Genomic DNA, 22140 nt, shown 5'->3' on the forward strand with positions numbered 1-22140 from the left:
TGCAATTATCTTAGATAGTTATACTGCCTAACTAAAATTTTAAAACTTAAGAACTGATCCGAGAAAAAAGTATTTCTAAAAAAAAAATCAATTTTATTTTAACTCTTTTGAAAAAGATTGTTTTAGATAAACTTTAAAAATATTATAAAAAGTGTCTGGAGTTGGAGTAGTAAACAGTAAAGAAGTTTGAAATGATTTTTAAAATATAAGAAAATCATCTGGAAACAAACCAGGGCACATAAATGCAAAGTTTCAGTAACTTTAAACTTAAGTACTCCTTGATAATTGCACCTTCGAGATCATAAAAATGTAATATATATCATACTTTAATCACTAAAATAAAAGAAATATGTACTGAGCTTTCCTTGTGCTAGAAATTGTAATATATATCTATTATATTGCACCTTTGAGTGTTCGTTACAGTTAATCAACCAAGGGGAGGAAGTGAACAAAAAATTTTCATTTTTGTTAACGATCAAAATATTGACAAAACTCTACAAGTCAGTCCAAAAAAGAGGTGCAAGAATGATATCTTCAACCACCAGCGTTCCATAATTGAATTAGGTATGTTCCAAACCTCAAATGGATAGACACCATCAGCCTTTTCTTCCCTTTGGAGGTTTCATGCTACCACGAACATTTGAAAGTGAATGTGGTTTTTTGTCTGAGATAAGTTTCATTGACATTTCGGACTTCTTCGAAGGAATTAGTGATGAAAAAAGGATGGCATCAACAGCTTCACGCTGTTTTTTCCTTTTCACTATCAATTCCTTTTCAGTGTCACATCGACTTGGTGCAGCACTATTGTTACGTTCCTCCTTGGAGCTTTCTTCTACCAAGGGAGCTGGAGATTCCAAATTAATACAAATTGTATCGTGCTGGGGCGACTCTTTTGGTCTTTTTAATGTATGATTATCAACCTTACCTCGTTCAGAGTTATCAAAATTACTCGACTTTTCACGGTCTACTTTCCTCTTACCACGACTGGTATTGCACTTGTTGAATTTCTTCTCAGCACTCTTTCCACTTTTACTTTCGAAGTCTCTGCCGTGTTCCATGCGAACAGCGCCCTTAGCAGCTTTAGAGGGTCGGTTGATACCGCCAGCAACCGGAGGAATAGCATCCTCTTTAACAGAGGCGTTATCCTGACTGGAATCAATATCGTTAGTTTTAGTACATTGAGTGGGAGTATCTTTCCCTTCACTTTCAAAGGTTTTTTTCCCACTACGTTTTGCATGGTGCCTTGCTCTATTGTCAGTATGCTTCGGAGTTTTTGAATTATTCTCCGTAGTCTGCAGATTAGAATTTCTAAGATTAGTAGTTTTGAACATTGAGTCATATGGCTTTTTTACTGATACAACCAAATTTCTCTCTTTAGCATCCTTCAAAAGAGCTCCCCAGTCAGGGTTCACGTGCAAAGTCCTTGAATTTCCTAATACCCAAAGAGAAAGCTTTGCTCTTGTCAGAGCAACATTCATACGTCTAGCATCAGCAACAAACCCAATACCACTAGAGTTCTTTCCAGAATGAGGACTTGAATCTCCTGCTCTTACAGTTGACAGAATCAGAATATCAACCTCACGACCTTGGAAACCATCCACAGTATTAAATTCCATGTCAACTACCAAAGAAGCTCCAAATGAATGGGAGAAACGGGATCGTAGTAGTGACAGTTGACACTTATAGGGAGTTATGATGCCAATTCTTACTCTGTTGAACTCAGTCGGATGGCTGTGATGCATAACAATTCAAAAGTTTAAAGCAGGAAGCAATAGGCTCTCTCCGAGTATACATAAACAAATTTTAAATAAGCAAGTCATCTACCTCTCTTTGAAAAACTTCACTAGCTCAACTGCAGCATCAGCCTCGTGCTCATTATAGAGTGAAAATGCACCACCGCTTTTACTTCGAAGCTCCTTGCCATCGACAATGTCGAAGAAAACATATGGTCCCAAACCTTTTGTCTCGTGAAACAATGCATTTTTTCCAGACATCCCATCTCCATTGAGTAACTTTCCATCATAAAAATGCTGAGATGGAAAGTGACAGATTTCTGGATGCATCCTATACTGAGAATGGAACATTGACAGTTAATGCATTTCAAATTTCCTATCATTAAGACCCATACCATCTATTTTGAAGCCAAAAAATTGAAAAAAAAAAGACGATGCATACAATTCATGAAAGTATGACATCAGTAGTCCAAAAGCAAGCCCAATCAAAATTCAACCAAAGGATTTTCCTCCTTCGTGGAGGCATCCTTTAAAGAGGCAAAAAAATCCCTCTGGCTTGTTTCCAGAAGCAAGCCCGTTCTCCTTTTGAAAGTTGTATGGAAATGGTTCTTTGTAAATCTTTTTATCAGGGTAAAATATTTAATCCTTTTATAGATTATAGTCTAACCAAATTAGTCGCTGGCTGGAGACCATTTTTGGAGGCCATCTTTTTTCTTCTTTCAATGTGAAACACACTATTGCTCTACAGATTTAATGAAATAATACAAAAAGAGAGGGAAAGACACTATCAATCCATTAAGAGCCTACATAAAAACTCCTCCAATTGACCACTAGATAGGATAAACTGTAATTGTGATATATGGAGGCATATCCAAAGATGGAAAATAACCGTGCAATTTAAACTAAATATTAAAATATTCGTCGATATATCCTTAAGTTTGGAGAGTTTGACATCGATATCTTTGATAAATCTTATAATAAATACCCATAAAACATTAAAAATTTATCATCAATAAATTCTAGTATGAAGATATACATATATACCAAAATCGAAATCTACAACATAGTTTAGAAGTTAAAATAACTTGATTGTTAATCCAAAGAGTTTTTATAAACTTTTGCATTTACAAAAATATTTATTGATATATCTGTAAAATTAAAATATCAATATTGAGATTGATATTTAATTCTTTTAATTAGTTTACCTGTCTTGTCAGCATGACAACTGGATGGCCAGCCCTTTGTAATCGCTCAAACATACTGCATTCATACAAAAACTTACTTGCAACGTTAGAAAGAACAGTCGCAGGAAGCTGCTTTGGATCTCCAACCTTCGATGATAAATAGAAGACTCAATATAGATGCTCAACAATGACATGGAATTTGGAAAGACAATAAATTAAATACTCCTCACCATTATGCATCTGATTGCACTTGATTTTAAAAGCTGAAGAGGTATTAAAGTAGCAGGTTCCAAAGCCTAAAGCAAGAAGGAACATTTAAAAAGAGCATGGAAAAGTCAAGGCTTAACTAGTCCACTTAAAGCTAAGTTCTATAGTCACTAAAAAAAAGGAAAAAAAAAAAGACTAAATTCTAGACAGAAACAAACTTACTTGAGCAGCTTCATCAATCACAACAGCATCAAATAGAGTGTTTTCTGATGAACTTCCAAACTTGCAACTTAGTATTGACTCAGCACACACTGCATAAAGGTCTCCTCCACAGCCACTTAAAGTACTTACCACTATTTCAGCTTCCCTTAGTATTGACTTTCGCAATTTGTGCTTCAGTGCTTTGACTTCCTCGTTAGATTTCTTCTCAAATGCCTGTGCTATACTAATATCTTTATATATTTGTTTCTTTTGTTCATATAGTTTTCGAAGCTTTGATTGTAATTCCTTCAAAGACATCTCCTTTTCATCATCCCCCGCATGGTTTTCCACAGAACTTTTGAGGTCAGGATTTTCATCCCTCAGGTTTGCACATTTGACTTCATAATATCTAATACGATCTACCAACTTCTCTAGATTACTACGAAGTTCCATAGATGAGTTTGTCCCTAAATCATTCTTCGCATCATTAGAATTCATTCTCTCTTCAGCCAACCGCTGATCAACAAGAGAATCAATATAGAAGGGCAGTGAATTTGGATGAACCGTTTTAGCGTTTCCAACTCTGACAAGATATGGCTTGTACATCTTACCATCACCGTCATAAAGACCAAGATTGGAAATTCTGGATACCAATTCATCAACCGCTGCATTGGATTGAGCACAAATAAGGACCCTTCTTTTCATGGTACAATCTATTGATATTGAATTCCTTTGCTTGTCCTCATTCAATTGTTTAGCCAATGCTGCATTTTGCCATGCCCTTGCAACTGCGACAGCCTCACTAATCTTTGGCCTTGAATTGTCTTGTTTCAAACTTCTATTGAGAGAAGATGCAGCAAGGTTAGTTTTTTGTGAAGCAGAAGCAAGCAAGGCACTGACAATGGCCAATATAGTTCTTGTCTTCCCAGTACCTGTTAACAGAAAACAAGCATAATTAGAGAACACAATAACTGCTCAACGTCAGATCTTGAATATAACGTACCTGGTGGACCCTGAACGAGGGATAATTCCAGGTCATTCTTCATATTTCTTGATCCTATGGAAACGTCAATTGCTTGTAGTTGACTGACATTAAAGGATGACTTCAATATCTGTTGCAATGGTCGGGACAGTTTACTTAGATCAACTACTTTGGATTCATCATGAGGAATAGAAGAAGTTTTGGGATTTAATATTGTTGGAACAACAGGAATATCCTTTATTGATGAAAGTGCCTGAAATTCTCGTAATTGAGGTGTAATGCTCATAATCCGACTTGCATGCCATTTACTACGTTCAATTAGGTTCTTTCTGGCTTGATGTAATCGAGAAGAACCACTCAATAAATAGAACCTAATTATGAGCAGATTCATTTTTCTTTTATTATCTCTCTCGCGCCTATCCACCTGAAAAAACAAACAGGTAAATTTAGAATCTTTGTTAACATTGAAGGGGAGGAAGGAGGTCAACAAAAAGATGCAGATATTCCAACAATGATGGCAGAGTTCAGTTTCTCTATATTCTATCAAGGATCATTCAAGCAGTTCTTCGAACGAATCTTACTTTCCAGCTTCTAGAAATCAACTATAATGCATACACAATACTTTAGATTATACCCTAACAAATATTTAGGGTTGAGTAGTGGCAGCAGACCTACAATAAGCCCAAGGGAGGTTCAAGCTCCCTCAAGTTGGAAGAGTTATATATTTAAGTTTTAATAAAAGTGTCCTAACCGTGTCCATGTTCTAAATTTTTAAAAGATGACATGATGCCAAGTCGGTGTTATATCATATCTGTGTCTATGCATTCTTAGATTGTGAGAATAAAGAAGACTCTGGAAGTAAGTGAGGCTACAGTCTGATTGATGAGCTGGATTTGAATAAATTGGGTAAGATCAATCTGTTTTCAGAAAAGGAGATTGTAATACAATATGGGCCTTGGGCTGTGTTGTCTTCTTTTTCAAAACCTAAAAAATCCAACTTGGCATCCTACCCATGCGAGGAAACTAATCTCGCAGCCACTACGTTCTGTATTTCACCTATGCCACAGTCACTTTCACTGGGTAAACTCACATCACTATGCTATCCTAGTTGTCCGCTACCGACGGCTGCAAATACCACTGTCTTCCTCAATTTTTCACATGTGCCACCACATACCCTGGCTAATGTACTGGACCAGATGGGCCTTATATTTAAGAATGCTAAATTTCAAATTCTAACAGGGTAAATGCTAATACAAGAAACACTAAAATGCTACAAAATACAAGTAACACTAAGATGCTATATCACATACTATCATTATTCTCTCCACTTTAATAAATAAAAAGAATTCCGTGTGTCACACACTACCTTTCCAACCATATGTGCACCCTGCGGAGATTTTTGAGGAGGCTCTTTAGTTAGCAAAATGAGGTCATTTTCGGCAAAGTTTTTAGAAGCCACTGAGTTGTTGTCATCATAGGCAAAACGAACAAGATGAAACTCATCAACTCTCTCCACCGATAGTACAGAAATCTTGCCCAAATACATCTCATCCCAAGAAGATATCTCAACAAAAGAATTGCGTAACTGAGCTTTAAACTCCTCCAAAATCAACGGCCGAAAAATCTCTACATACTGTTCCGGTGATTGAAAACATACAGGAACCTCTTGTAAATGTTTAACCATATGACTCTTATCTTCACTCGCTGATGTCAAACCAATCATGGCAAAGTAATCTAATTCCAATATAGATCTATACCAGTCGTCAAGCCTTGGTGGTTTAAATCTTTTTGCACCGATCATCTGCCTTTTTAAATGGACAGCTCTATTCTCATCAGGTGTTTTAAGTTGGATGACTCGTCGCTTGGGAACAATGGTGATTGGTTTTAAAATATTTGTTTTCTGGTTTCTGGCAGAATTGAGTTCAATTTCCAGCGGATCATCAGCAGCATCTGACACTACTTGTTTCAAAACAGCACAATCTGCTACAGAAACTGCAGTTTCACAAGATTGATTTTTGCTTTTGGAACCAGTTGCTTTATTAGATAGGACCTTCAAATTAATTCTACCATTTTGAGCAACATTTTTACTTAGAATGCATTCAGAGTCCATTTCTTTAGGTTTGGCATCCACATCCTTAGATTTCAAGAAAGATGACATTGCTGGGCTGGCTTTTGAATTGCCAGAGGCACGCTCTTTGAGTGCAAAAGTAGAGCTACATTGATCATTTATTTCTTGGTCTCTATCCACTGCGTATTTTGAAGGCTCAACAACCAAAATCTTACTTTTTCCAAAATCACCTCGGGTATCATTTTCATTACTGGGAGCTATACCTACATCAGATTCAGATAGAAAGGCTCTCATCGGAGAAACATGCGGTTTTGATTCATCGTCTGAAAGGACAATCAATTCACCAAAATTTTCCTTCTTAGCCTCCGAACTGTTGACCAACATCGGCACATCTACATCCTCTACACCAGGAGACTCAAATGTTGTGGTGGAAAGCTTGCGGCCAGATGGGAAGTCTTCAAGCACTAAAGCGTCCGTTTGCAAATTGGTCTTGACAATATTGTGTTTTTCGCTCTTGGATAATAAAATCGTTAGGTGAGCTACCTTCTCAGTTAACTCATCCGTCGCAGCAGCATCTGAAGAAAAATTAAACAAAAGTGTACTTAAAAAATTAGTGACAGTATTGGGTGGTAATTATGATAAATGATATTAAACATCATTTCTGTGTGAGAAAAAAAAAAGGAGTTTCTAGAAAAAACCTTCGCCTAATGATATAAGGTGTTCGATAGCCCTAATTGTTGATGTAGCAGAAAGACAACATGATCCCTTAATGAAGTTCAGCAATGAAATTATAGCACGTCTCCAGTAAGTGACAACAACCTTAAGAGATGACTTTCCCCAATCCATTAGATCATGAAGCCAATTGAAACCACATGCATCTTTCACTTCCATCTTGGTACCAGAGAGTTCAACTAATGATGGGTTAAAGCGTTCAAAAACAATGGGGATGATCTCAAGTAAGCGGACACAAGTCATCTGTAAACAAAGAAAGTATCATGATAATATAAATTTGCAATCAGTAAATAAGTCTGTCAGTCTATGGTAAGTAAAATATTAAGATAAGATCTTTCCAACATGAGGAAGTTTGTAAAGAGGTCAGTAGAATTTATCGAATCCATTTCCTCATCCATGAAACTGAGAGGAAAAAGATTGGATGTTTGATACAATTTTTCCTCTTTTTCTCTTTTTCTCTTTTTCTCTTTTTACTTTCCTTTTCTTTTTATTTTTCTCCCTCTCTCTTTCTTGTTCTTTCTTCTTCTCTTCTTTTTTCTCTTCAGATTTGAAGTATGTTCCAATGAGTCTTGAGGATGGGTTAATTTCCAGAATTATTCAAAATTTAGAGTCACTTGACACTAAGAATTCTGTAGTCTTTTTTTCACTCTTCCAAGAGTTCATTTCCATGAGCATTCTGGCTTCTTTTCATTTATCAATCAAATTTTTGCATCTTGTCTTGATGATTTAGGAAAATAATCGTTTCTTAAATAGTCTCTTGAAATTATCACTTTAAGAGAGCACTAATCTAAACTCATCTTTGCAATTGGCAATTTATTCTTTTATCAAATAGAGCTGGAATTGATTCGTCATAAAAGGTTCTTTGCATAATAGAATATCTTCAAAGGAAGTTAGAGATTCTTCTCAAGAAAAACAAGAGCTCAATGATGCTTACTATGTCCTTTCTGAGAAGTACAACGTAGAAGCTATAGCAGCAGATTTGGAAGGCCCTCCATAGTTTTCTCAAGTTTCTCTAGTTGGTAGCAAAAGCCAATAATAGTCATTGTCGATAGGGTGTGTTTAGTTAGTAGGTATAGAAATAGTTTTGTTCATGGCGTTCTCCAAATGGGTGTATTTGCTGTTTCAAAATTTTCTTATTTGCTCCTCCTGTATCCCTTGAACTTTTAATTATTTCCCTTACATCAATGAGAGATTGTTTCTTGTTTTAAATAATGTTCTATTTATCCATCCACTTTGCAGTTAAGCTTTTTCACGCATGAATGGGCTCAGAATCAAGTAATCTAGTTTGTGCATTGTTTGTTTAACGTTCTTGGCAAGTTAATACTTGTGTACTTCTTCACTCCAGCAAATGAAAATTTCTGTTTTTTTTTTTGGTGAATTGTTTCTTTTAATTTTATCAGATCTACAGAAAAATTAACCAGTTAATTTTTTATAAGCAAACAAGCCTCTTATTCCCAAAGGCATTCCTTAAAAAATAAAAAAATAATAAAAACAAGTAGAAAAAGAAGAAGAATAGAAAACAACCAAGACATTTGGCTTTGAAGGAGGTATGAAGCTCATAATTTTACAGGCTACAAATAAAATGAACAGATAACCAGTTACGTCTTGAAGCATATAAAATGGACATACTTGACAATAACTGTAATCGAGAAAGCCCTTGCCTTCAACCAATAGCCTCAAAATAGAAGGCCACGCTGCATTAGATAGTAAACAACTGAACTGTTGGAGTAATTTAGAATTAACTTTTGAAGATTGTTTGCCGAAGTTCAGCATTGATGCATCAAAAACTGGTTGTCTAAGAAATCCGCCTTGGGAAGAGGTATTTGTGACATCCGTATGATTGGATAAATTTTCTGGCAAAGCTGAATGAAGTGAATCACCTTCTACTAGCTTACGAAGTATGAAGAACAAATGATGCAGATTCTGAAATTTCACGAGGATAGAATCCATTTGAACCTGGACAATACGAGCGAAATTGTATATCAACAATCACAAATAGGAAGGAAAAAAGGCCACCACCATCACGTTCACAGTTTAATCGTGAATCTGTAATCAACCCAAAAAGCCAAATCCAGTATATATTACTGGTGCAGTTCAATTATGTTAAAACTTAAAACATTTTGGGGTTTAATGCCTAAATCACATATGAAATTCTTTTGGCATGCTGATGATAGGACTATCAGTAATCAACAATTATTTAGCTATGACCAAACAAACAGAAGAAAAATTATCAAATAGTTTCATAATAATAAAAAAAAAACGACAACATATACTGGTAGCAGAAAATGAAGGACAAATTAATAGAAAACACTATTATATCGAAAAGCTCAAAACTTTTGTTCAAGCCCCAGAGGATGAGCTTTTAGTTTCTGATGAAAATTATGGGGAAGCCCTCGTAAACTTGTTTCAAAGGAATGAATAGTGAAAGGATGAATCTGTACCCCTTTCTCCTTTTATCTCCTGCTGAAACGGTGTAGTACCAAAACTCTAAAGTTGAACCAAATGAATCGATCTTCAAAATGAGAGAGGATCTTATTTATAGAGGGAATTAGATACAAGATGTTTACCTAACATAACAACTAACAGTTAGTTAAACCCTAAGCTTTCAGCTAGCTTTTACAAAAGAGCCTTTTTGGGGCCTTCCGCCATGAAATTTCAAAAAATTTGAAGAGTTCTCAATTCAAAATATTTAAAAAGGTTGGCATGCCTTCATTGTTCCTTTAAAATTTTGGTTTCTTTTTAGTTGTCTTCGTTTGTTTAGCGCTTATCTTGCATCTATGTATTTTTGTATCCTTGTATCTATTGAATAGTAGTCTCTTTTCGTTTCCTTAACGAAAAGATACGTGTCCTTTAAAAATAATAACAATAATAATAATATTTAAATAAAAAATCCAATAAAGAGCTCTCCATGAATCTTGGCTTTTGACACTAAATCCCATCTAACCAAGTGATTATTCTTTCTGATAGGGAAACAATGGAGGTAGTGGCCCTTCTTTCCTTACGTGAGAGTCTCCCCTTTAGATTCGGGAGAAGAGATGTCTTGGAGCCACAGTTTGAAGCCACAATCCTTTAGAGGGCTCTCATGCAAATCCTTCTTTCAATGTTTAGTGGATCTCTCCCCCTTAGGCGGTTCGATTTTTTCAATGCTCTGGAGGATTAAGGTCCATAGAACAGTGACTTTACTTAGTAGGTTCTTCACGGTCATGTTAGCACGTTGGACAAGCTTGTCAAGAAGCTAACCTCACTGGTTGGTCCTTTTTGTTGTATTTTTTGTCAGAAGGCAGAGGAAGATTTAGACCGTATTCTCTGCGTTGTGGCTTAGTGGGTGGTTTCTAGGATTCTCTTTTCCAAACATTTGGTTTCGCAAGTGTTTATCACAGAGATATCTGGCCTTCGATCGAAGAGCTCTTCCACAATCCACCGTTTGAAGAGAAAGGTTGTTTTCGGTGTTTGGCTAGTGTCTGCACGATTCTTTGGGTTTTATAAAGTGAACGAAATTGCTTTAAGAACCTCACCAGTTTCTTCTTCGAATATAGGGTGAATGGAATAGCAGAGTGTTTAGGGGGGTTGAAAGGGATTCTAGGGAGTTATAGTCCCTTGTCATTTTCATGTTTCCCAATGAGCTTTGATTTCCAAGGATTTTTGTAATTACTATATAGGCAGGGTATTGTATAGCTAAAGTCTCTTCTTGTAAAGGGAGTCCCCTTTTGTGGGCTTAGTTTTCTATAGGCCCATCTATTCTTTCATTTTTTTTAAAGAAAAAACGTACTTTTCATTCATGAAAGTTGTTGTTCTCATAAAAAAGAAAAAAAAGGTGATTTATCTTGCTTCCATATGTCCTCGAAAATACTGTGCATCATCCCATAATGAAAAGTGTCTTTGTTTTCTATATCCTTGTATTATTGAACATTAGTCTCTTTTCACCATTCCCTTAAAAAACGTGTTGATTTTCCCCCAAGAAAAAAAGTATGGCATTGTTGAAGTGTTGATCTAATTGAATTTACCAAACTCATAAGCTTAACCTCTTGGGTCCATCAATGATTTGACATGGTATCAAAGCAAAAAGTCATGTGTTCAAGCTCCTACAATGTTATTTCCTCTCCAATTTGTATTAACTTCCACTTATTGGATCTTCTACAAATTTAAAGTCCACAAATGTGGAGTGTTAGAGTATTCATATAAAACTAAATTTACCTTCATCGTCAACTTAAGCTTTTGCGTCATCACCAGAAGCTTTTGTGTCATAAGTACACATGCATGTTGAAGATATAATACTAACAAATTTGGCAAAATTTGAACAACGAATTTGGATACATAACTAATAAGAAACTCCGACGACATATGTAGATGCAAATATAACTATCAACGAGAAAGAATACAATAAGATTTAAATTAAATAATACAAATGAATAATAACCTAGCTCAGATTAGAATTTTGATTACCAGTTTCAGAGCATGTCTCATTCCCAAAAAGACGGCAGATAATGAGTGCTCAGAAGAACAAAGAAATTCCAATCCACAAGACAGGCCCTTTGTGTTTGAAATTTGTTCCAAGATATGCTTTCCAAACTGCCTTACTTTCTGAATTGAAAAAATATATTCATATACGTGCATTTTTGGATAACAATAAAAATGAGAAGGAAAAGGATAAAACAAAAGACTGAAAATCATTTAAAAAAGGAAACAAACGAAGAAGATATTGTATTACATCACTAGAATCAAAAAGCGAAAGGATCAGACTTTCCCCCATTCTTGGCTCCCAAGTCCACTGCTTCCTCAGCTCTCCTTGCCCCAAGAGAACTAAGAAATGAGCAGTCAACCTGAAAGAGGCATAGACTGAAGTGAACCAAGTATCATAGAGCCTGTCACCAACTAGATAAAGCACAATGTACTAAAAGCTTAGCAGCATAAAAATAATTCTGAAAGGTAATTCTCAACAGCTCAAATAAATTGTACGTGAAGATGAATTGCAAAAACCTTGTAAATGTTTTTATTAAAGGAAGGGACATCGTGCACACTTTTAGTGAGTTTTTTGGCTCTTTCCCATCCCCACCATCATCAGAACCAGTTGGCACCTTCCATCCCAGTGAACTGGAGATTTCAAAAGAAGACGACGATATCCAAGTTCTCAGTGGAAGTTCAGATTCAGCAGTGGTTTCAGATTCTACCATAGAAAAACGTGATCGAGCCCAGAAGATGGCTTTCGAAAAAGATATTGGCAGAACCAAGGGATCAATATCAACCAGAACATCAATCCATAACATAGGTACGCACATCCACTGTTTAAATTCTGTTGAAATTATACTGCTCTGCAGACTGAATTCACCCCAACAATTATCATCCATTTCATTGGGAGCAAAAATAAGTGTGTTTTCTTCTTCAGCAATGACGAAGCTATAATTCACGTTACTTTTATTGGAGAGAGGTACTATACAACTATCCAGCATTGAATGAATCAATGCAGCAGCATCTGATACTATAATAGATTGTATAAGCTCAAATGCAGGTTGCCTCAGTGAGCTGTGTAGAGAAGAATCCTTCAGTGATGACACAAGAGCAGGGCCCCTGGTCAATAAAAAAAATGACAACATGAGCAACAAAATCTAATAGTGACGTGAAGAATGAAATTTACATTAGACTAAATAGTGATCTAACAAATCTGTAATCATGTAATTTCTTTGTCCTCGGCTATTCAATTCAGTAACCACAAAGTGGCAAGTATTTATAACTTGTTAGAAGCCACTCACATATGTAGCAAAACGTTATAACAACTATCAATTAATTTCCCTACTAATTATAGGATCTTCAACGCTGACCAGGACTTGAAACTTGTACACTTCAGGTGCCTCTTCATAATTTTTCCAAACTAAGCACTGTGTTCGCAACCTTACACACATCACTCAGATTTTCAAAGATCAGATTCAGATTATTTAAGAAAGTAAATTAGGAAAGGAATCAAGTGAGTGGACATGCATACACACATACAAAAGAACTAAACAGTTAATTCAGGTCATGAGTGTCTATTTGTTTTTTTAGGAAGGATAAGAAACTTTTGGTCAAGAAATGAAAAGAAACTAATGCTCGAGGATACAAGGAATAACGAAAAGAACTAAAAAAAGAAGCATAGGCAACAACACAGAGACATAAAGCACACTAAAAGGAAACAAAAATAAAACAGTACTTAAGAGTGATGAGTGTTTATTTCCGGACCAATTCTCAATCTTCAAGTAATGATCACCTATGGTTTTCCATTTACCATTGTTAGTGATATATAATTAAATTTTCCTTCAACCACTAGCTTAAGTTTTTGGTGAATTAATAGTTTAATATGGTCAGAGTAGGTGGTCTAGGAAGGTCCTATGTTCCCCTGCATCGTCATTTCCTCCCCAATTAAAATTGATTCCCACTTATTGGGTCTTTCAAATATTTCAAGCCCACGAGTGAGGGGGAGTGTTAGTGATATATAATTAAATTTGCCTTCAACCACTAGTTTAAGCATTTGGATGAATTGGTGGTTTAATAACCATCGATATGCAACCAACTCTTTCACCGATTTCCACCAAAGCTTTTTCTCTCACAAAGGGATTTATACTAATGCTGACTCCAAAATAATTTTCAAAATATTGACAAAGATCACCTCCAAGAGCTTTTGTTAAGGTTTTGATCTCGTTGTTCGGTCAAATAATGGTTGATAGAACCTGGTTTTTGGTTTCTTCAAAATTCAAGTTGTCCTAGAAGAAGTCTCATTTCATGTCAAGTCACTCACTTTATGTGTTATTTTGGTCTTGTTTTGGTTTTCTCTTCTTGTTCCGGGAAGCTTTTGATAGCTTTATGTTTAGTATCCTCTTTTGTAATTTGAGCATTAGTCTCATTTTATCACCCTAGAGACTTATGAAATCCTCATTGACTTACACAATCTCAAATTCTTTTCTAACCCATACAAAGGAATCATGAGAATTTCTTTTACTACCTAGTACCTACACCACTTTTAAAAAAAAAGAAATGATAAAAAGAAACTAATGTTGAACTTTGAAGATACAAATATATAAAAATAAGACGAAAAACCCTTTTACAACAAAGCGTAAGATCTATGCAGAAACTAAAACAATCCTCTTAAAACAAAAGAGGACAGAACTCAAGCAATCTCTTTACTAAAAAACCAAGGATGAGACTAATCTTGAAAGGCTCAAAGAAATATTCTAAAACAAAACTCCGCAAGGTAATTTACAACTCCACGAGATCAAAACAACTAAGGATAAGCTTCTAAGATTACAGTTGATCTTAATCGAGATATCAAACACCCAATGGAAGTGAAAAATGGGCAACCAACACCGAACAACACTGCACTCAATAAAAAAGGCGATGAAGGTCTTCAAAATAACCACGAAAAGCGACACAAGCATAAAGATGGAAGCTTCCTCTGCAAAGATGAGTAAAAGCAAAACCTATAGCCTCCAAAATATGTTTCGATCTGACAACTAACAAAGGTTTTTTCAAAATAGGTTAAGGTTCAATCTTCCTCAGGTGAAGCTTGGTATGAGTTCCTGCTCGAAGTCGATTTTTGCGTAAATGAACCATAACTAGATATCTGACTTCAAATACTTGACAGCGTCTGAGTTGATCTGCCTTCTACCTGTAATTGTCACGGGTTTTCTCCAGAGGATCATTTACTTTTTTGCAACACGTTTAGACATCTCTATGTTCCAAATAGTCAACCATTGAAAATTCTCTCCATTCCTATTTCCAATCGTACATCCAAACTAACTTCATGGTCCCATCATTGTGCCTGTAGTTGTTCATTTCCCATTTTCTTCCTATCTTCATACATCTTCCTCCGCCTTGCATGCAGAAACTTAAGTGTGGGCTTATCACCCAAATGCATAAATTTACATGGAGTTTCTTTCTAAAAGAAGGGAATCCATGCATCAGATAGTTCAGAGTGAATGGTAGAAAAAAATATGTAGTACACATTTTAAATCGAAGTCTAGGCTAACTCACCACATGTGTGCACACTCGAAAGGAGGGCATGGCGGATTCATCTTATATCCTCGGTGAACAATTTGAAGAGCTATCTGAAAATAAAGTCTACCAATAAATTTACATGCACAAATACATATTACACATGCATACAACCAGAAAACAGTACATACATTAAATTTGCGCGTGCAATACAATTCTTAATTGTTGAATAATGAAATTAGTATGACCATCCATGGGGTAGAAAAAACAACCTGACAAGCCTTTTGCCTGGTTAAGACACTAAAATTACTGCTAACTGGCACTTGATGAAGAAGGAAATAAAGGAAATGCGTACGTTGCTTTTCATGTTCCCCATCTTGCAAAGCCTCGAGAGACTGAAGACATACCACATTTAAGTTCAGTACTGAGAATAAACCGAATTAAAAAAAGGAAAAACAATATATCAGCAGCAACAAAAAGTAAATAATAAGTCAAAGGCCCCAAATACTTGCCCGCAAAAACGGCAGAAAAAGATCAAAAATGTCTTTATGGCTTTTCTCATTTCGAGTGTGGAAGCACTGACCCAATAAAGTGTTACGCATCACACTAGGAGATAATGTAGATCTCAACCAAAGCTCACAGCCTTCAAAGGACATTTATTAAGAAAAAAAAACTGTCAAAACCTGTACCATTTACTGAAAACTCACACACACATGAAAACGGCAGAATGTGGCTCACTGACCAAGCATCTCAAAGAGTAGTCTTAAGCATGTAACTGCATGAGCAAATTCAAGTGAGTCGCTACTTATATGATTAAGTACGATGTCAAGAAAAATGGGATAACGCTCCAATATCCCTTCCTCAAATGCAGGAGGCTCCAAGAATCCAAGCCTTCAGAAAAAACATAGTATATGAGAAGCAAAAGAGAGAAAGATATCATAATTATATCAAAGGTTTAGCAACCACTTCCTACAATGACTTAATCCCAAGCCATACAGATAAACGGTCTAGCTGTACTCTTGGCCTTGGCATCAGAGAAGTTGATGGCAGAGCTTCTGTTTCCAGAAAAGTTATAAATTTCTTAAGCAAAGGCTGCAAAGGTTCCAAATCTGTCGCCATCCTACAACCAAAATAACATATCCATAAAGTTTATTCCTTCATCTTGGCTAAGAAACAAAGGATAACATGCTTGGATACTTCAAGTTTGGACACAAGTGTTCACATGTTACAAAAAAATTTGATAACTACCGAGTGGAAAGTAGAAATTGTGATGTGAAATAAGGTTAAAGGTACTTGGTTCCTGGTGTAATACCAAAGTCTAATTTGATTTGAATGAAAACAAACTTTACCTTACAATGAGGGGAGATGAACTTTATTTATAGGAAAAAAGTTATTGCAACTAAAAGTTTGTAAAAGAAACGTTAACAAATCAAAATAACAAACAAACTTATTACCAACTATCTAACTAACTAACTCTTAAAGGGTGTCATGGTACACCATATTCCATCCCCCAAAATCAGACTCGACATCAAGGAAAATAAATATCTAATATTACAAGAGATAAAGGAAATCAAACAAAGCTAAAGGACTTGCTAGAGAACCCTCTAAAGGATTCGGACTACAAACACAAACATCCCTTCTCTCAAGCCTAAAATTGAATCAATTTCTTTAGAAATCAAGTCCAATGGTTCTGATCCAATACTACTAACACTTGTATCTAATGCTTCATTTGATTCATTGTATGGAGAAGAAGAAGATAAACAACAAAAGTGCTATTTTACAGACTGTCCATGGTTATCATCAACAGAATGATAGGACAGGTAATATTCACAGTAAAACAGACAGATGACTAATTCTTGTCAAGAAGTACCTTAGTTTTCCCATTGAAGCAGCTAAGCGATGACCTACCGAACGCACTCTTCTATTGAAAAAGAAAAGGGCATAAGCACCCTGACAGACAATATGCACCATATAAGAATCATAAAGAGAATAGTTCTTCAAAAAAAAAAAAAAAAGAATAGGACAGAATAATTAGGTATTCCTCTTTAGTACCGGAAACTGCTGCTGTCCATCCAAAGCAAGTTCATGGATATCATCTACAGATTCGATGAACTTTCCAAATTCAGTGAACAGAGATTGATCATCCAGAAGAACAGGAAACATTAAAACCTGTTGTAAGACCAGAACTTGTGCAATCACTACACATGTGGAAAGAAAAGGAGTTTGCAACTTTGCAAACATTACAATGTGAAATGATGACAACAACAGCATGAATCCATGTATACTATATTTTATTTTTCTATACCAAAAAAAGAACAACACCAACAACAACAACGATAATTAAAGAGTATAGATATTCCTTAGATATCTCAACAAGAAGCTTTACAAAGCAAACATTGTTGAAAGAAACCTTAGAAAGTGAAGGGTGGACCTTTTTCTTCTTTCTTTACCTTCATTGAGAAAATAAAAAATAAAAAGGATACGAGGGCGTACAAAAAACCCAGCCTACAAAAAAAATCGTGGAAATTTATCTTTTAACAATTTTTCTCATTCGACTGTTTTTCTTCTTAAAGAAAACAACACTTTTCAATGATATAATGAAAAAGGTTATTGCTCAAAATACAATGTCACATGAAACAAAAAACAAAAAGTACAAGATAATTAAACGCCTACACTGAGAAAATAAAAGCATTCCAATTCAGAAAAATATCTTGAATAGAAATTTTAGCAAATGGTTAAGAAAGAGAACACCTGGACGAGGCATTGATCCTTGTAACTTCAAACCAATTGAACCACTACAATTTATCGTGGAAGACCATTTGATTTCTCTCAAACCAAATTTTTCTTTTATGCAAACAACGAGTTTCATTGAGAAAAAAATTTAAAGAACGTATGAGCATACAAAAAACCAAGCCCACAAAAAGATGGGAGATTACACTACAAGAAGAGACTCCAACTATGTAATAAGGTGTCTACAGGATAATTACAAAAGTCCTTCAAGACCGAAGCCCAAAGAGAAACATGAAAACAAAGGAGGGACCAAACATCCAAAGGCTCTCTCTCCAAACTCCTAAACACTCTCCTATTCCGCTCGCCCAATAAGACCCAAAGAATTCCACCCACCCTGAACACCATAAAAAATGACCCTTCCTCCCAAATTTCAGCAAGTATGGCTTTAGCTACACTTTTTTGGAGGAAGCACTCATGATCCTATTCGATACAATATAAACTATTCCTCAACCTACTTTCCTCCATGGTGCAAAATAGAATAAGAAACAATAGCATAAAAATTTAATTACCAGACTAAGGCTATGAAAATGTCAAAGAAAAGAAGGAAAATCATTGAGAGACACCAAGCCACATGGAGAAGTTAATTGAACACGATGTAATCGCTATCTGAAATTGTTGTCTGGTACCATGCTTTGCCAGCTGCCTCTACTGTTGCAGCCTCCTCCTTCGGGATAATGTTCCTTTTCTTGTCAAGCTTTTCCTTCTTTACTTTCATGTTATGCCTCGGCCAGTAAAGACATTCTCCTGTAGTCTTAGCATATGAATTATACTTCAACGTGGAGCTAAGGCTCTTGAGTGGGTTCATCTCCAATAAAGGTCTCTTCACATCCTTCTTGATGTGCTGTTAAGATTGAACCTCGTCATAATTGATGATCCTAGCTAAATCAGCATTGACCATTTCGCCCTTGGAAGAACGTAACCCTTCTTTTTCTCATAGAACTTCTTAAACAATCCATAAATGGAATCAAGATTTTCAAAAGCAGTTTTGGTCCAGATAACAAATCTTCCATGATGACCTCCAGGAGACAGCTCCAAAAGATTCAACCTCCCAACATTCACAACATCAATACCCAGAATGTTACAGAAGGCCTTCACAAGCTTAGCACTTTCATTACCATGAACAATCAACAGTTCCTTTTGTAAAATGTAATGAAGGTTCCTCTATCAGGGCAAATAGTGCTACTGTACTTAGCTTTCTCAGTATCAGTCAAAGAACCGATCTGGACAGTTTTCTAGAGAAGCATATCAGTACTTGGCCTTAGCTTTCTCAGCATCAAGCAAAGCACCGATCTGCATCAGGCAAAGCTTGTTATCATCACACACTTTTTCAGCCGATCCAAGATGTTCACACATCTGTGTAAAACTTGCCAAAATAATAACCCCATTTCCTAGGAATCTTAATCCTCCAAATGCTGAAAAAACAGACACAATAAAGGGAGATGATCCAACAAACATAAAAAATCAGGTTTACAAGAGAAACTGCTCAGAGGGTCGGGATCCCAGACACACAAATCTCTTCTCCCACGCCTAAAGTTAACCTCCCCCAACAACAACAAAGAGACAACGTCAGTCGCCTCCTTGTTCATCAAAGAGCAACTAAATCCAAAAGGAAAGGAAAACAAGCCTCCGGACCAAATCAAGAAATTAGAAGCAGGGGAGGAAGGGGGTGTTGAGATTGGTAATTTGAGGATTCATAACCAATATCGGTTAGCTAAATGGCTTTCCATGATAAACCTTCAACTTGGAAGGAACGTTATGATTCTGCTCGTTTGAATGCATCTTCATGGTGTTCATTATCCAAATATATTCTGGATTACTCTTCGCAGGAAATTTTATTAAATTGGCCAGCCTTTATAGCCTCCCCACTTTGAAGTCCTCGATCATTATGTCTTCCGGATCAGCCCTCTACTTCAACCAGTTTTCTGCTCAATCAAGGATTATTCTTCTTTGTTCTCGACCTTCTGCCTTTGTTTTGTGTTTTTATTTGGACAGATTATTTTATCATTATGTTTGGCCTTGTATTTGAGGCTTTTTGATTTTATATTGTATTGAGAATAGGAACCTAGTATAAGGGATTTATTTTCGCTTCTTGGATATGATGAGGGCGCTAAGAGAGTGTCAACCTAGTTGAGATGTCTGGGTGCGCCTGCTGTTCCTCCCCCCAATTGCTCTTTGTTAACCCTCATGTACATTGAGCTCTATCTCTCTATTATTGTGAGACTCGTTTCCTTTCCAAAAAAACACCCCCCCCCCCTAATTCACCGACCTCCCAACAACATCCGACCTAACCAAATGCAAATAAAGTTGCACTTAAGTTTTTTAATGTCCTTGCAACCTTAATAGGGGATCTAGACAGAGAAATAGTAGGTGGAGATGCACTTACAACCAACTTAATCAAATTGTCTCCTGGCTTAGGAGAAGTAGTTGTATTTCCATGAAGCCATCCTTGTTCTCATTTTTTCAACTACCAATAGTCACGGTGTATCGGTGTTGCTTTTAAGAAAAAATTGGTAAAAATGAAAGAATATAAAAGGCATAGAAAGGCAAAGAAAAACGGAGTCCACACAAGTTACAGAAAAGCTCTCCAATCCAAAAGGAAAAAAAATCATTATTACATTGAAGTTGGATAACATACACATTAAATCTAGCTACCTCACAGACCTCTTTCTCTTCACCTCTCTATAAATTCTTCTATTTCTCCCAAAAAAATGTATCAGCATTTGAAGTTATCAATCAAGTCAGCAGTAACTAGGAAAAGATTGGAAGTAGAATTCATCGCTCAGATGTGTGTTAATAAAGTTAGGCAGTGGAGGGAGGAGCTGGGGCCGGAAACTGACAAACCTCATATACAACACTGACAACTTCAGAATTATCCTGTGCAGCATCGTATTCACCCTGTGATATTCTGTGATTGATATTTCTCAAGTACTGAGTGACCCTTTCTTCGTCAAGTCTTCTCAATACATCAAGAAGGGGTCCAATGGAACTCAACTCGTACTCGGAACTATACATATCTTTGGCTTGGTGATGCTGGCATACGCACTGAATACACTGATTCATTTCCATTGAGATCCTCTTCCATAGGCGTCTGAGAGGAGAGTCGTGGCTTTCATCTTTGAAATAATTGTAAAATGTTTCCAGAAGAGGCCCCATTATATCCCATGATCCGCACCAAATGTGACTTTCTTGGGGCAAACTAATCAAATAAGTAAAGGCGTCTGCAAACCTGATAGAACACATAGCAATTAGCAAATTAGAGCTACTTAACTCGAAATGACATAAATCAATTTTCACTCGTAAAAACACAGAGAGTAGCAATTTTGCATTGTTGAAACTAAATACTAATGATGCCGCAAAAATGTTAATGTGATAATCAGATTCCTGTTCTAGCAACATCTAGAGTAACTAGAATAAATTCACTGAAATGGGAATCATGGAGAAAGTGCAGAGTGGAGGAAATGGATGAGAAACAAAAGACATACCATTCCTCTTTAAGCTGTTGAAAACGATGAGGTTGCATATGTGTGCCATGGCCAGTTTCATCTTCTTCCTCGATGGCTCGCCAGCGGGCCAATAGTTGTGTCTTCGTGGAAGCCATCGAAGTCATTGACCGGGGAGAATGTCTGAAAGTGGGATTGATAAGATCAAATTGGAAGGAGACAAGAATGAGTATAAATAAGAAGGGAGTCCATGGCGGTGGATGACTGAGCAATGACTGAGAGAAGATAATAGATTGGGGATTCGGAAAGAGGGTCTTGTTCTTCTTTGATCGACGAAGCTTAGACAGTGAGTCCGATGCCGGTGACGATAGGGCGATGATTGTTGAATCAAGTCGCCCTCTCAGTCTCACTTGGCGGTTTTGAGGGCGCGGGAAACGAAACAAAAGTAAAGCCGAGAGGAAATCGAAACACCTTCTCGCTCGCACTCACCAAAACGCATATCTACACCCTAAAGCATTGTACCCTCCCTTTTCTAAGAAATTGGTTCTAAATTTGGTGTTGTTTCAAATAATAATAATAATAACTATTTATACTATATATTTTAAAAAAAAAAAAAACTAAAACACAAAAATTAACATTTTTTTCATTTTTCTATTTTTTTGACACTTTTTTTTTAAAATTGGATAGTCTCGAATACACTTAATATTTATAAAACGTAACAAAATGTTTACGGCGGACTATAATATTACATATAACTTGTTATATTTTACAATATTTTATAAATAATTTTGGATGTTTTGTGTTTGAAAATTGTTTTTTCTTTTATTTTTATGTAATTTTGAAT

The 22140-nt window shown here is 36.1% G+C and overlaps 1 protein-coding gene across 4 annotated transcripts; it reads right to left on the bottom strand.

Moving 5' to 3' along the window:
• Positions 1-352: 352 nt before the first annotated feature.
• On the bottom strand, positions 353-21838 carry LOC103500612 (uncharacterized ATP-dependent helicase C29A10.10c). 4 transcript variants are annotated; one of them, XM_008463969.3, is made up of 21 exons: positions 21339-21838; positions 20698-21082; positions 17119-17235; positions 16937-17016; positions 16040-16186; positions 15809-15957; positions 15579-15709; positions 15339-15461; positions 15106-15179; positions 12085-12672; positions 11816-11927; positions 11551-11688; positions 8737-9063; positions 7074-7350; positions 5674-6950; positions 4329-4731; positions 3347-4257; positions 3148-3213; positions 2939-3064; positions 1825-2069; positions 353-1731 (listed from the first exon to the last, which is right to left on the bottom strand). In XM_008463969.3, the coding sequence occupies exons 1-21, from the start codon at positions 21461-21463 to the stop codon at positions 597-599; spliced, it is 6936 nt and encodes a 2311-aa protein (XP_008462191.2). In that variant the 5' UTR covers positions 21464-21838; the 3' UTR covers positions 353-596. The 4 variants fall into 4 exon arrangements, with proteins under 4 accessions (XP_008462191.2, XP_016902852.2, XP_008462193.2 ...); XM_017047363.2 differs by lacking the exons at positions 20698-21082; positions 21339-21838 and adding an exon at positions 18366-20074; XM_017047364.2 differs by lacking the exon at positions 353-1731 and having other exon boundaries at positions 1875-2064.
• Between the last annotated feature and the right edge of the window lie 302 nt (positions 21839-22140).

Source organism: Cucumis melo, chromosome 1 (assembly GCF_025177605.1).
Source record: "Cucumis melo cultivar AY chromosome 1, USDA_Cmelo_AY_1.0, whole genome shotgun sequence".
NCBI classification, from domain to species: Eukaryota; Viridiplantae; Streptophyta; class Magnoliopsida; order Cucurbitales; family Cucurbitaceae; genus Cucumis; species Cucumis melo.